The sequence below is a fragment of the Labrus bergylta genome, chromosome 5 (assembly GCF_963930695.1).
Source record: "Labrus bergylta chromosome 5, fLabBer1.1, whole genome shotgun sequence".
Lineage (NCBI taxonomy): Eukaryota > Metazoa > Chordata > Actinopteri > Labriformes > Labridae > Labrus > Labrus bergylta.
In genome coordinates, this window is record NC_089199.1 from 2,997,736 (window position 1) to 3,013,981 (window position 16,246).

The 16,246-nt window shown below is 41.8% G+C and overlaps 2 protein-coding genes across 4 annotated transcripts in view; one reads left to right on the plus strand and one right to left on the minus strand.

The window, feature by feature from the left end:
- Positions 1 to 480: 480 nt before the first annotated feature.
- fam72a (family with sequence similarity 72 member A) lies at positions 481 to 4,963 on the minus strand. Its single transcript, XM_020634259.3, has 4 exons — positions 4,442 to 4,963; positions 4,130 to 4,207; positions 3,261 to 3,385; positions 481 to 3,157 (listed from the first exon to the last, which is right to left on the minus strand). Exons 1-4 carry the CDS (start codon positions 4,591 to 4,593, stop codon positions 3,063 to 3,065), a joined length of 450 nt encoding a protein of 149 aa, XP_020489915.1. The 5' UTR covers positions 4,594 to 4,963; the 3' UTR covers positions 481 to 3,062.
- Positions 4,964 to 5,650: 687 nt separating this feature from the next.
- The window catches only part of srgap2 (SLIT-ROBO Rho GTPase activating protein 2), a 63,601-nt gene continuing 53,005 nt past the window's right edge, over positions 5,651 to 16,246 (plus strand). For all 3 annotated transcript variants that reach the window (XM_020634282.3, XM_020634284.3, XM_020634285.3), the window contains exon 1: positions 5,651 to 6,217. In XM_020634282.3, coding sequence (XP_020489938.1) covers positions 6,151 to 6,217 — 67 coding nt within the window. In that variant the 5' untranslated portion in view covers positions 5,651 to 6,150. The remainder of the gene's footprint in view (positions 6,218 to 16,246) is intronic.

Sequence of the window (16,246 nt, forward strand, 5' to 3'; positions counted from 1 at the left end):
GTAGTAAAAGATTTCACATGATGTGCTGACAATAGCAAATACTGTGCATTTCAAACATCATAATGACACTTAATGGGAACAACATATCCTGAAAGAGCGACTCAAATTTGCGTCAACTTTTTGCACTTTGTTCGTTATAAAATCCTGTTTTTACTCATCAGGCTCTAAAGTCTTAATAAAGACTACAGGGGGTTACAAATCAGTCAGACAAGTTGTGTGGGCAATCTGAGACGAGCTTGTCATTTGTGGCCGTAGTAAACCGACTCATGTAGTCAATAAATCATTTCTTGGTCAAGGCAGTTTGCTGTACACAGTTAATGAGAGAGAACTCTGTACAATACTAAAGTGTGAAATACGATTTCAGGGTTTGGAACATTACTTCTCTCTGTGTCACAGGGTAAGGAGATAACGGGTTGAAGGCTAGCGTTTCTCTAGATTTTTAAAAACAGTCCAAGTAACAGAACTACATGGCCTTTAAAATATTTTTTTAAAAAGAAAAGTTTATTAATTTAACAAGCATATAAAACAACACAGTATCTTCTCAAACTACCAATGCAGTTTCAGTGCAATTCCAAAATATACATTTTTCAGCAGGTCATGTTAATCAGTTATTCACATCAGGAACAGCCATTTATATCATTATTTCGATTATCTTTTGACAATTGTCCTAGCCAGAGGAAGCTCGCAATGATACCTTCATGAGGTAACACTGTACACATCAAACTTTGAACGTACAAAATTAAGCACTACATCGCAAATGAAATATTAAATACAACCACAAATTCAAAAAAACTTTGAGATGTTGTGTAAAATGTCAAAAACTGAATGTACTGATTCAGAAATGATTGAAACCCCATATCTAATTGAAAATAGCACAAATACAAAAATTGATGAGATATCAATAATGATAACATTATCTGTAGACAATCAAATCCCAGAATTCTATTTTGTTTAAAACACAAACACAGTTTCCAGTCTCCAGACTTTTTTTTAAAACATGTTGTCGGCAACTTGGCATAATGTTTTCCAAAAAAAATTACGTTTCCCAGTTTCAACATTTGACATGTTGTCTTGCTGCTTTTTATCCTAAACATCGGGTTTCAATGTTTCAAATTCTGTTTTTTATTCACATCTTACACAATGTCCTAACTTTTTTAAATTTTGGGTTGAAAAAAAAACGAAACATAAAATAAAACGACTAACACACAGAAACGGATGCAATTGTAAACAAAATTTGTAAACGAAAAGGAAGTATGTGGTTATAGATATTTGGTTTGTGGGTTTAATAAATACCTAGAGCTGCTGCACTGTATTATCAGTTAAACCACAGTATTTGGCGTGCAAGTGTAGCCGTTTGTCAGTTATACCTTTAAGGTGAAAAACATGAAAATCTGGACAAATTCCTCCACCTCTTTGTGCATTTACCACAACTTAAAGCTATAGCATTAACCAATATAGAGGCTGATTTAAATTAAAAAACAAACAAACAAACACCTACTTCCTGTTTCCATTTCTTTCAGGAAAGATAACATTCTATGTAAGCTCCTTGAACAGCATTTGCTGAAAATACAGGCAAATCTTATACTATTCTTCTCAGAGAGATTGTAAGTGTAAGACATGATCAAAGTATCAGCAGGGCACGGAAGAGAAACTTTAAAATACAGCATCAAGCCAAATCCACAGTTTTAACAACAGGGGGTTCAGTTTCAGGGAAATCGAGTAAAGTACAGTAAGGCTAGCAGAACGCTGAGAATTGAGAATTCTGAAATGCTGTGTTAATAAACTGGCACATTGTGACACAACTATCTTAGCAGTCCATAAATTCAAAATTGATATGTCCCATGATTCTTAGGAGTTGAATTATTTTTTTCTCTTCAGGTGCTACAATTGTGCTGCAACCTAAAACTGAATAGTAAAATGAAACATGGACGAATGCCATGCTACCATTTTCCTTAAGGATAAAACGTTATGTGGTATAACCTCTGTTAGTTACCATTCCATCCTTCCCATATCATCAATCTGGGAATTCGTTACCTCATTTGAACTCTCAACAATAAAATTCAGCTGCTTCAGGGTAAGTATGCATACCAAAGATACAAATTAGTATGTTAGTATCAGATGCCGCTACAGTCAGATTAATCTGGATGTTGAATAAATACTGCTGCCGCTAGATGTGTAACGAACACTGCATTAGCATATCAAAAATGTATCGCTGATAGAACGCCAGACGGCAAGATAACCTCAATCAAATATGCCCTTCAAAAGCAAGGTACTCACAGATAAACATCATTCACTAATTGTGCTATTTCTCTCACACGTCGACTCCAAAAGCACCCGAACTTTTCAGTCGGCAGCTAGCCACACCAAGAGTATAAGCCTGGAGACATGGCTTATTACACCATGTTCAATGCACAGATTATAACCGCCATAAAAAAGACGGTGGCTGAATGTCATGGTCATTTCTCCAGAAAATGAAAAAAATGTTAACAGCTTGAATACACAGCATTCCCTGGAGGATTCCACTCTCACACTCCTTATCGCCCGTGAAGCCGATCAAAGCCAAGCAGAATGCACTAGCTGTACATCATTCTCGGTCACGGTCCACCAAAAAATGAACTCGAAAGTGAGGAAGGATTGTGTTTGAAAGTGTGCATGTCTGTGCTTTTAACAGTGAAAAGTGGTGATCGGTATGGCAACAAGTTAAAGGGTAATTCAACACTTAACCGTGTAGGGCAAAACAGTTTATTGTCCTGTTTTCAGGGTTCATACTCGGTGCACGCTTTGCGCCGATCATTGATGCCACAGTTGGTGATCTCCATCAGTTAACAAAAGGCAAAATGAATACCTGTTGTGACATCACTGATCGCCGTGTTGCCAGGTGTGCACCATCGTTTAAGTTTTAGACTTACAAAGAGCTGTGCTGCAGAAGTTTCTGCCACATTTTAACAGTATTAAATTACCCTTTAAGGCTTCATAGTTTTCTCTGCATGGTTTGTACACTCTTCTAGCTCTGCCTCTTAAATGTTGGCATTCCTCGTCTCTCACATTGTCCATTCACCTCTCTACCTAATACACTCCTCCTCTGATGGGCTTTCTGATTCTTCATTCTCACTGTCATCCAGCTCGGGAAGATCTCCCCACAATAGCAGATTCAACCCTGAGAAAACATGGGAGGATAACAAAGGCAAGTGAAAAACACATTTAACAGCAGAAAAAATATCCATAAAATATGAGTTGTTTTTTTTAGGTGTTACACCGACCTGTCGAATCCAGTCTGTTGAGAGTAGAAACAGCATCACTATTGAACATCCAGAAATGGCCGTTGTTACAGGAAAGCAGGCAGGGTTTACAGGGGGCCACAACATGGTAGCCCACAACATTACCACTGGAAGAGGGAGGGGGAGAGAATAAAGAAGAAACATGTGTCAGCACTTTGCTAGGGGCACGTCTGAAAACTGCTAACTCCACGAGTGGATGTCTATTATCTAACAGATGTTTGTTTTCTGCCCTGTGTACAGCAACAAAGGCCTGGAAATACAAAAGAAGCTCAACAAAATTGTACTGTAGCAACAACGCCTATTATTAACAGAAATGAATAACAAATGACAGAAATCCACTTTAACTACAGATGTGTAGAGTGGAAATAATAAGATAAAGGTTATTGAATCATCACCGGGAATTGATAATAAATTGGATTATGGATTAATAGTTTAAGGAATTGTAGTAGAAAAGTAGAAACAAAGTATTCTATTTTTTCAGCTTCTTAGATTCAACAGTTTGTCCATTTTCTCTTTTACATCATTGTTCATTAAACCTCTGGATTCTTTGCCAGACAAAGCAACACAGAAATTGAAATAAGCATTTATCAAAATGTGTGCTGATTCTCAATAAACCAAACGTCAATTAAGAAGATAAGTATCATGTAAAGGCAAAAACAGGTCGTAGCTAGACAATGGAAATAACAGCTAGTTTCAGCTCAACTTGTGGGTACTTCAGTAATCAATAATGGAAAGACCTTCTTGTCTGCTGTACAAAGTGTGGTGGCTGTGCTTTTTTAAATGAACATCTCACATTAGCAGATGGTGTTACAACAAGTGAACCCTGCAGGCTGTGAAGGAGCTATACATACCACTTGAGACATGCGATGTCTCTCAGTTTGCATTTGCAGCTTTCAGTGGAGTAGCAGCTGGCCACAAAGTCAACAGTTCTTGGGGGAGGGAGCATAAACAAACATGGTCATTACTGGTTAAAAGCCACAATTATGTCATATTTCCATTCAAATAAAATAACAAAATTACGATGTATATCTCCTGTCAGTATTTCCCTCTTCCAAACGAGTAATCAGTGTGTTGTTAGTTAGCACAGCGGTGTCATCCCCTGACAACAACAACAGCAGATATAAACAAAGGCTAGCAGCCCTGCTAACTACATTAGCACTTACCTGTTGGGGGGTATGTCAGTGGAAAAAAGCTCAACCTCGGTGTCTGCTAGCAGCACTGCTTTCATGCCTCTTGTGCACAGAAGACTGTCACAGAATATACAGTTCACTTGGGTCACACACTTGTTCTTGAAATTAGCGTTGGATGTAGACATTGTTGTCCTGCTAATGAACTCTCTCTCTCTCTTTCTGCCTCCAGAAAACAATTCAAACAGAAAAAAACAGATACTGATATATAATCAATATCCGTTCAGCTCAGGTGTGTCGTTATCTAATTATAACGTCCTTGTTGAGACGTTAGCCTTCTAACGGAAGACAGCTAACAGGAGATCTTCAACAAATATATGTTTCCGCGAAGCGTTTTTTATATGAAAGAAAAGCCAAGTTGTATCAGGAAGAATTACACGTCTCCTATGACAAACTAGCCCCTTTTACACGACTGGCTCAGCATCCATTCAGATGTAAGTTAACAGCTAACTAAATAGCTGTCAGCTTTGTTTACAACTTCCTGGTGTCTAACGGTACTTCCTGAAACTATCTTTAAAAGACCACACAGCGTACTCTGATTGGATACGCGCCATAGTAACCGTTGTCATTGGCCACCGCCCGCTACTACGTCTGAATTTAATTGGATAACAATGAGAGCCGGAAACGCCTCAATATAAAGATCCTTTAAACCGATTGGTGGAATAAAGGGTCTTTCAAAATCCATTCGACCAATTGTGGGATGGGAAAATTAGGGCGGGCCTGTGTTGAAGTCAGTGTGAAAAACTGTAATTATTTGATTAAAGAGGAGGGTCGACCTTTTCTAGAAAGGGTTAGCCTACATGTTAAGTTGAGTTGTTTTATGTCAGAGAGGTACGAGAGGAGGGTCGTACAAACATTTCCATTGTGTCAAACAACAGTATCAGTGAGTAGGTCTGCTGACCGTCACATTGCTTTCTAGAACTACGGCATAAATCATTATTTCATGTCGACTGACACTAATGTAAGGATATAGGCCCAGGCTACATTCACATTTGCTTTAGTTTTTCCTGCCATTAAAAAAATAAACTGTAAAACAACATAATCCAACAAAGCTTGATAACGTTTTCTGTAAATGTTGCTTCTGAACCCAGACCAATGCTAACCATGTGTGTATCCATGCCGGTCCTGCGCACTGGGGGCAAATCCAGCCAGCCCCTCCATCTCCCCTTGGTTCCTCCTCTCCCTCACTTCAGGGGTGAAGAGGAGGAGAGCAGTTTAATTTGGACAGGCAACAGCGAAGACCCCGGTCAGCCAGCCAGCCAGCCCAGGGCAACATATCCTGGAAAAAAAAAAGTTGTTTTTTTTTAGCTGTGCTTTACTGACAAGATTTCCGCGTTTGTGTTTTGAAAAGGGGGGAATGATTCTGCTTCCACTTGAAGTTGTTTGCTCCATAACCGGTTTTGAGGAGGCGGTGAGGCGCGGCGGCGGATGGGAAACACACACAGCAGCAGCAGCGCCAAACTCACAATGCGCCCGGAGTGAACAGAGGCAGGGACACAATACAGACCCGAGGGCACACTGAGGAAAGCTGCACTCTCTCATCTGGCCTTTCTGCAATATTTCCCAAATCCTGTCCCAGGGTGGCATTTCTTCCTTCCTTCTTCTTCGTCTGACTTTTTGATTGATTGAGACAAAAACTGACTGCGCTAACCAGGGCAAAGTGATTTGATCTCCAAAACTCAGCCATGACGTCTCCAGCGAAATTCCGAAAGGACAAGGAGATAGTGGCCGAATATGAGACTCAAGTCAAAGGTAAAACTTTTTTTAAAAGCTTCTCTCACTTGTCTCTACAAAGCGCACACTCGATGATTAGGCTATGGATTTTGTGGTTGTGTTTGACCACATTGTGTGTTTTCCTTGACTTGGCTGATTGCAGGGTTTTTAATGTGCCCTCACCTCTCCCAATCAGGCGTTGCATTTGTATTTCCCCTCTGTCATTTATGTAAGGTTATTGTCATTATGTAGCCTGAATACATCACATCAATAATTGCAATCATATAAATGGAACCTCATGATCAGCGTGGCTTTACGCCTGTGACCGTTCGCCTGAACGCCTCACACAGATTTGGAATAAAGACAGAAAATAAACGCGATACCAAATCGGTATTTAGCTCTGATGTGACCTCTACATGCTCTCTTAAGAAACGCTAACATTAAGGTGGTGTGTGTGTGTGTGTGTGTGACTGTGTGTGTTGTAGACTACCCACAGGGCTGGGGTTTTCGACATGGAACAAGGCAGGGCGTTTTCTCTCCTCCTCTGTCTCATGCGTGTCTGTGCCGCTATAGCTGCTGGGGTGCACTGAGAGAAAAGCTGCACATACGTGTGTGTGAGCCTTTCTCTGTGTGTGTTGCTTTAACGCAGATTGCAAATGAAGTGAGCAATTTGTGCAGAAGCTTGTCTATCGATCAAGGACATGAGAGCAGATTGTAGTGGCTAGAACAGGGCGTTTAGGTCTGTGTGTGTGTGTGGCCTCAGTAATTATGTGGCTGGTGTCATCAGAACGACAGGGACTGCTCATCAGATTTATAGGTGAAGGTTAGTCATATCTAGTTTTGGGGAGTAGAGAAGCACAGAGGTGGCAGGAAGGGGCAGGGATGTCCAAAGTGCAGGACAGGATATTGCCTTCCTCACCAACTGCTGCTGCAGTGCGAGACCCTCAGATAAAACAGGCTTCCTCATCACACAAGCCTCTCATGTCCATGTAAAAACACCCATCCTCTTACCCTATCGGTTTATCTACAAAATGACCACCCTCCTGAGTCCTGGTCATCTATAGGCTACTGCAGATCAGCAATTCACTGGAATGAGTCGAGTGTAACCCTAAAGCAAAACTTACTTACGGAAATTTCTGTTGTCCACAAACTTATGTGACAAATTACATTTAAAAAAAAAAAAAAAAAAAAACTGATTATGTTTGTTTTGATTTCATCTGGAACCACCAATCCAATCGCCTGAACGACTGGCATTGATTGAAGATGACAGTGAATGCCTTGCTTTATGAGTGGGGGTCAGAAACGTATTGAACCAAGCTGTGCTTTGTATTCTTTATGGAAGCTTTTAAATAAGGCTACTGCACAATAAATCTCAGATTATAGTGATACCAAAAAACGATATATGTGCATCAGCATGCTAACATTTGACCTATCACATGGAGCCCTTTGTACGAGGGCCATGCTTTCAAAACAAATGCAATCTTAGTAAGCTGAAGAGAAGAGTGAGGAAATGTGGTTGACAAAGACCATAGGTTAAAAAAAAGAATATAAATGTGTGTTGTGGTTTAAATGCACTTACTGATGCACAAGTTTTCAGCACGCCATGCAGACTTCATGTACACTTTTCATTTCATCACCTCATCCCAGTTTTCCTGTTAATTCACTACTTGTCTGCACACGTTCACTACCCCTTATTTGTCACTTTTCTCGTTTATCAACCTCTCTGCTTACTCCTTCAGCTGTCACCACGGTGACATTATCAGCGTTGTGGTTTCCCCCGTCCCATTAGAGCGTCTGTTTCTGCTCGGCAGCCTGTGTGAAGGCTTTATGTCCGTGCTGCATTGTGAGGACTGTCTGCTGTGTTTGTCAGCTTGTGGACTTAATGTTTGTCCATCGACCCTCTGCATCGATTTCCTCCTGTCAGTTACCTCACTGCTCCCCGGTGAACAGCTGTGTTCAGCTCTCTCTTCTTTTCCTCACACTCTGTGTCCACGTTTTTTTTCCCCCACATACTTTCCATACTTGTCCTGATCTGAAATCACCAGATGAACGGATAAACCTGTGCATCCACATAGCTGTTTGCCGTGTGTGCGTGCTGTGACATTCCCAGAAGTCTGTCTTCCCTGGGAGACATAGACAGTCTGTCATTACCCCGTGCACTGCTGTTAGAGATTCTCTAATGGAGGGTATTGAGCAGCAACACATGATCACCTGCACATCACATTTGTGCACCCTGAATTTGCGAACATGTGTGTCTTATTTCTTAAAAACCCTTATTCAAATTACAATTTCAGCACCATCAAGCTGACGAATCAAACCTACAAGTCTCTGCTCTAATCGGGCATCAGAGAAAAACTTCCACACTGCTGCATCATGGGCGAAATAAATGTAAATCCTCTCATGGCTTCAAGTCAGAAATCTCTGCAGCTGTCGAGGACGATGCTACGATGATACTTGTGCACATATCCACACAGACTCAGGCTTCAAAAGTAAGGCAAGCACTTGAGTGAATTAATTCTTACAATTTTGAAGACCCTCCTCTGGCATATTAACCACACATTTGCATTTTGTTTGGCCACTCATGAAGCGGGTGTAGCAGTTCAGTTGCACCTATTGTTCTACATTGAAATCCTGTTTATATGCATTCCCATGCAGTGTTATTCATACACATATACATCTGTCTCAGTGTGTGTTATTTCACACAGCCAAAGTGCTGCTGATACTCTAATATGGGATTCTGGCTGATGCAAGCAGGAATGTTCCTTCTGCTCAAAAAGGGTGTGTGTGTGTGAGAGAGTGTGTGTTTGACAGCGTGTGTGTGTGTGTGTGTGTGTGTGTGTGTGTGTGTGTGTGTGTTTGACAGCGTGTGTGTGTGTGTGTTTGACAGCGTGTGTGTGTGTGTGTGTGTGTGTGTGTGTGTGTGTGTGTGTGTGTGTGTGTGTGTGTGTGTGTGTGTGTGTGTGTGTGTGTGTGTGTGTGTGTGTGTGTGTGTGTGTGTGTGTGTGTGTGTGTGTGTGTGTGTGTGTGTGTGTGTGTGTGTGTGTGTGTGTGTGTGTGTGTGTGTGTGTGTGTGTATGATAAAGATAGAGACAGAGTGACTGAGAGGCAGAGAGAAAGAAAGACAAAAAAAAACACAGCGGGAAAAAAGTGAGTGAGACACATTCAAAGCAGGATAGGAATGTTCTAGCACAGATGCGAATGGTTATATGCAGCAGCCCTGAGATTCAGTTGAGGAATGAGCTTATCACCTACCACTCGTAGTTCAGCGAGCACCACTTTCAGAAAGCTGCTTTAAGGACTTTGAATGGCTCTGAGCTTTGAGTCAGTATTACAGGCACTGTTGGATTTATCCAGTCAACGCACATCCAGCAGCTATCACAGTCCCTCCGTCTGAGAAGGATGACATAATATTTAAATAGAAAGCCTTAATTCAGGCGAGGGGAAGCGTTTTTAGTGGAAAATTAGGGAGTGCTGAGTCTTTAATTCTTTTGACAGATGTTTAATTTTTCAAGTACATTTTGGCTCAGAGATTCAGCATCTGGACTTTCTAGGAAGTAGCTACCACTACAGCTACTGATAGAACATATTGATTCCAGTTTTTTACAGAGGTATCAGTTATTCCAATCCACTCTGATGATGTGTTGAATAACATCGAGTCACTAAATGCTTGCAGAATGATCTGCAGGTTTTTACTGTATCTCCTAAGACAATTTAACATTTTCCACGCTGTTATATGAACGCAGAAAGCTTTGCAAATATGATGTCGATCTGTCTTCACAAGGAGAGCTGATGAGTGTCTGCCTTTGGGCATAGAATGAAACAATGTGTCTGCCTGCCTACGTAAATGTAGCTTGCCTGTTTACAAGACAGCCAGAAAAAAACACATGATTTAGGATAAATGGCTGCTCTCGCTTGCACACAATAGGAAAGGTGGTGAGTTGGCAATCAGGAGGATGGGTTCATGTCTGTGTGTTTTTTAAGATGTGTTATGTTTGACCGGGGGGGAGCAGGGGTGTTACAGAGGGATCTTCTGACACGTGACACCTAGATTCTGTTTCATTGATTTAAAATCTCCCAATTGGTTGAAGGCAGGAGGAATAAGGAAAAGATGGATGTAGCACAATCCTCACAGCAGCAAACATCACATGTGGGTGGAAGCATCTGCTAAGACGTCTTTAAGTTAATCAATTGGTGGTATAGCTTGTTTGAATGCTCGGTGTTTGAGCCTTTAACAATGCCTTGTCAATTAGGGGCAGGGTCTGTATCGACTGAGGCCAGTGGTGCATTCACTGACCACAAGTAAATCAAAGCACTCTGAACAGTATGGGGTTACTGTGTACAACAACACACACATGTTTTGCTGTCTAGATTAGAATGTGTTGGCCAAATATAGAGCTGCAAAAAAACAATTGATTATTTGTCTGCAAATTTTTGTTTTGGCAGGACTGGCCGTGTGTGTTTGTGTGTGTGTGTGTGTGTGTGTATTGTGAGGTGGAATTAAAATGCAGGTGGAGCTGAAAATAATCAGGCAGGAAGGATGTTTGTGTGAGGCTGAGGTTCAGGAGTTAGGCTGAACACACACACACAGATTGTAGGGAGTGTGTAATGCTTCCTGTTTGGGGCCCATGGCTTTGGCGTTTCTGAGCAAAGGAGTCAACTGCTTGTCACATCATACACACACACACTCACACTGTGCTTGGTGTGTGAGGATTTTTAGTGTTGCAGTCAGCACTTTGCCTCTCTGAATAGAAAGGAACCAGAGCCATACTGTGGGGTAGAGAGTGAAAATCCTCTATTCACTTTGATGACTCACAATATAACAGTGTGTTCCATATCTGGATCCCGCTGTCCCTTTGGTTTGTCTGTGCACGGTAGCAGTCGCCTTCTGCTGTGTCAGCACTACACACAACTTGGCTGAACACAGTTATTGTTTTTCTGATCCCCTTTTACCTATATATATATATATATGTGTGTGTTTCCTCATTCTCCGAAATTGAAAATGAAAATTTTACAACAGTGCTGCTGGAGAGAAAACACACCGTGTTAGATTTACCAATATCGTCAGCAAACACACACACACATTTCAAGAGGCACTGCTTTCCAGTCAGTCCATGAGTTATTTGATTTGTATTGAGATGAATGCCAACCCTCCTCCTACAGTCTGGACACAGTCGATGGCTGAGAGATTATAAAAAGGAATGTTTGCTATCACCATGAACCTGCAGATGAGCAGGTTGAGATGTGCAACAGCAAGCATTGTATCAGATTTAAGAAAACACACTGCTCATCAGAGGGATACATAAAGAGGGCTGAAGGGTGGTGAGAAATAACACTAGAAGAAGAAGAAGGCAGTCAGTTAACCAACGTGGATAAGGTCAGAGTTCAGCTGCAAGATGACTGCTCTCATTGCTGCCAGATGTTTCAGATGCCCTGATTGGGCAACAGATGTTCCTACTTCACTGGTTGGCTTATCTCAACACGTTGGAGGTTGCCGCCCCCAGGCCCTCAGCACAGAGGCATGTTGGGATTGGTAGGAATCTTTCCTCCCTCTTTTCAGGTGTGTGCGTGTGCGGGCGGGCGCACCAATGTGAACTTGATTTGCTTTGCCCAATTTTTGGGCTGCCCCTTTTTGGTACACTTTGGGTTGAAAAAACCCAAATCAAGTAACAAGAGATATTAAAGTCATGGTTCCCCTTTTGTTACATACTTTTCACATCATAGTTTCAGTTCTATTCACCATCTTCATGTACTGACCTTCTCAACCAAAGATATTATCTCCCCACAGAAATTGAAAAGCTGCAAAATGTCACATGTTGTAAGTGTGTGCAAGTGAATTGAGGTAGTTAATGCCAAGAGGGTAAACAAGTTTCTGATTAAAACTGTTTGACAATTTTGTAATAGTTTCAGATCTAAAGCATAAATGGCTTCGTTGATCGCGTGGGTGTGTGCGTGCGTGCGTGCGTGCGTGACCTGAACCAAGAGTTGATAGAGAGGCCTAACCCCTGGCAGGGAGCCTCATTTAAATTTGACTTTCTTTGTGACACACCCAAACACACACGGCAACTGCAGAGCAACCAGTGAGAGTGTGTAAAAATGTAGAAAGCAAAACCTCACTCAGCCCCCCCCCCCCACACACTCTCACACACTCTCACACACATACACACATACACACTGTCAAACCACTTCTCATTTTAAAAATCTTTTTGTCGGTCAGCTTGCAGCCAATGAATAATCAGACCACTGTGAAAACTGCACTATTGCCTTTTTTGCCTTTTCTCTCTTTCTTCTGTCTCCCTCTCTCTCCTGATGATGTTTGTCATTCAGAATGAAATGTGACACGCACAATATTGTCAACACGCCTCTTTTGGCCGCTCAAACCAACAACCATCACATTAGGATTTCAGCATGTGTTAGACATATTTTTCCCTACATGCATGAACTTCTTCTACACTGGACACTGGCTTATAACTATCTGAGAGGATGTTTGTGCATGTGTGTGTGTGTGTGAGAGAGAGATGGTTAAGAACAGAGGGATCTATATAAAGGTCGAACATGGGCAGAGACAAAGAAGAAGAAGATTTACTTTATTGATCCCTGCAAGGGGAAATTTCTGTTTTTACACTCTGTAGTCATGCAACACACACATGCACAAACAGGATCCTATGGACATGTACTAATGGAGAGATGTCAGAGTGGCACTCCTGAGCTGGTGGTGGGGAGGGGGTTTGGTACCTTACTCAAGGGCACCTCAGCAGTGCTCAGGAGGTGATCTGACACCTCTCCAGCTACCAGACCAACTTCCATATTTGGGCCGCACCGGGACTTGAACCGGCGACCCTCCAGTTCCCAACCCAAGTCCCTACAGACTGAGCTACTGCTGCCCAATAAGCTCACTCATATCCTTTGTAAACCAATCAATAGGAGGATAGACGTCCAGCTGTAAATAAATAGGAGGGAGGAAGAAAGGAGGGAAGGAGAGAAACCACAACAGTAGAAAGGTTGGATAATGCTCCCGAGGGAGGCCAGAGGAAACAGGTTGTGTTTGAACAGCCCTCATATGTGGCCAGAGAGCAGGAGGGGGGAAAAAAACCAAGACCAAGGAAAAGAAATCTGGTAAATGTGCAAAAAGGAAGCATAATTCATTTTAAAAGGGTATTAAAGAGGGAATAAAACCCACTTTTAATACACTCTAAGATCCATCTGCTCCTTTCACTGTGTGTGAGTACAGTATGCACTTGTGTTATCCTTTTTTCTCTCCCCATCTTCCTCTCTCCTTCCCCCCTCCATCACCAGCTTCCTGCTGCACGTAGGCAGACTTGGTTGCTAGGGTTACTGAATTGCCCCCATTTTTCTGGGTTTGTGAGGAGCATAAGGGAAAATGAGGAAGAATAATGTAGATTTGTCTCCCCTGTAGGGTCTGGCTAATCAGGTTACAAGTACATACACACTCACTCTCACACACTTGGATTCCATTTCGAACCTTCAGACCTTTTTTCTTTTCAGATTATTTTCCCCCTCCCCTCGTCTCCTTTTTCTTTCTCTTGTTCTCCTTGTTTACTTTCCTTCCTCCTCTGCCGCCTTTATTCCTTCTTTTTTTCCAGCTTTTTCCATGGTGTCACTGCTGTTTCCTCACCTCCCTTTAGGCTGTCGGCTGGTGTGCTCCGTGTAAGATGAAGGGGCAATGCGGCTCTGATTAAAGGAAATTCTGAATCGTAGCTGTTTTTTTCTTGAAAATGAATTGTCTCGTCATTGATGTTTTAAGCTTGATATTTATGAAAGCCTGGGGATGCGTTTTGAACTTGCGTTGACTTCAAATGCTGTGAATGAGATGCAGCAACTTCAGTGAGTGCAGAGATTTGTGGGTGGGATGTGCAGCTATCAAAGGGAGACATTTCAGTGTTGTGAGTCTTGTGTCAAGTTTGTGTGTGTGTGTTGGAAGCAGACAATCACTCCACAGTTGCACTCACTCGACATTGGTGGTTCACACCTCAGCTAATGCTGTTTTAATGAAGCCATTCATCACCTCTTCTCAGCTGAATCTGCAACACTAGCACACACACACACCTCGCTTACTTCTCCCTTCTCTCTTGCATGAATGTATGTGAGGACATGGTGTTCTCCCCCTGGTTGCCATGTGGATGCACCAGTTTCTGTTTTAGTTCTTCCAGCATTAAAGCTTCTCCACCCCCCCCCCCCCCCTTTTTTTTTTGCAGCACATATGCAGGCTTTGAGGCTTTTTAAAAGTGCAGAATCCTGGCTATACTTTAAACCAACTTTAAGTGTGGGAAATGGGAATACAGTAGTTTTCTTTCCCAAAGCCATCCCATACACAGTTTGTGATGGACACGTTCCTTTGTTGGTAGCAAGCTAGAGAGTTAAAAGGGAGCATCCTCTTTCTCTGATCCTACAAAAAAAATAAGAGTCTGCCCGTCTTTCCCGCCTCAGGCCCCCTTACTTCACACTCAAAAGCAGATGCACAACCACACACATCCCTTTAACAGCATGCCGGCTCTGTCTGGTGTCCTGTGTTAGCTTGTGTGTACTGCTAACATGTCGACCTCAGCTGGAGGTCACTGTTTGCTAATAAGAAGCATCAGGAAGTAGAAATAGAGATCAAACTTCTTCCAGTTCCAGTTGCTCATCCCCTACTGACTGGAGTCCCCTGTTGTGTGCAAATAAGGAAATATGTGAAAAGTTTAGCCTGATTTATACAAAACAAAATTAACTACACATCCAAACGACGCAGAAGGAAGGATGCTACTAGCAGGTATAATCAAGTGTTGCTAATTATCTATTAGCCCCAAATCTAATCTGATATACTCAGTTTAAGTCCCCATGGCTTCCGGTACACAAACAAGCACAGAATGTGGCAGAACTGGAGTATTGCAGAGCTACGCAGGCACAATAGCTCACAAAAGCGTTGCTTTTTCGACGGCAAAATATAAACCAAGCTTTAGTCAGGAAGATCAAAAGCTTGAAAGGCTAGTAGTCACACCTCTGATATGACACAGAAGCCCTTTTCATTATACACTTCTGCAACAGAACTGTAACAAAGCTCCACCGTCTTTACGCCTTAAGACATTCATATTGAGTCCACAACAGAGTAATATTGGTGGCCCCGTCTGTGAATTCACATTATGTTACAGTGTTGTGGAAGTACGAGAGACTACAGTAAAACGGGAGCTCCACATACACACACGTTTAGATGTGCACACACACACAGCGCTGTTCTTCCCCGCTGGCTCAGCCGATCTGGTCTCAACCCTGTAAAGCCTCTGTAACTAGATCCATATCACTACTCTCTTTCTCTCTCTCTCTTTATCAATGCCCTGGGGAGACTAATGTGTCTTGATAGCCCGTTGTATGTTTGGTTTCAGTAAGATGACAATATCACTTTAAAACTTTAGCATTTTACTGTGACGCTCAGATGTACCTCCAGACGCATCACAAAGCGCATATAGACTATTGCATATGATTATCTTATCTGTTCAACAGACAGTTTTATCTCAACCTCTGTGCTTGTGTCAGACTCATGGTTTCAATGATGGAATTCCTCAAGGAAGCATTCTTGGACCTATTTTATTTTCACTATATATGCTTCCACTTGGAAATATCACAACACATCACATTCTCAATTAGCACTCATATGCCGATGATACTCTACTGTTTCTGTCTCCTCTGATAACCCTGATGCACTTCAATCTCTTACTGCATATGTGTCACATGAATGGTCACATTGAAAACTTAAATTGAAATTCTTTTAGTAGGAGCCAAAGTAGCCAGAGAGAAACACCAAACAAAGCCCAAGGATTAATATAATGACCCTTTTTATTTTGTTCATTCATTTAAAAATGTATATACCTTTTATATACGGTATCTTACTTTGCTTTCTATGTAAGCAAGAGGAGGAAACTGACATAGAAATAGACGGAACTGAAACTGACACCTAACTTTACTTGTACTTTCAATTTTGTGTAATTTGTTAAGGAAATGCATGTAGAGATACAGTGGGTAGTGATACTGATAATGATAAGTGTAGAAATTTTTGCAAATTTATTAAAAAAGAAA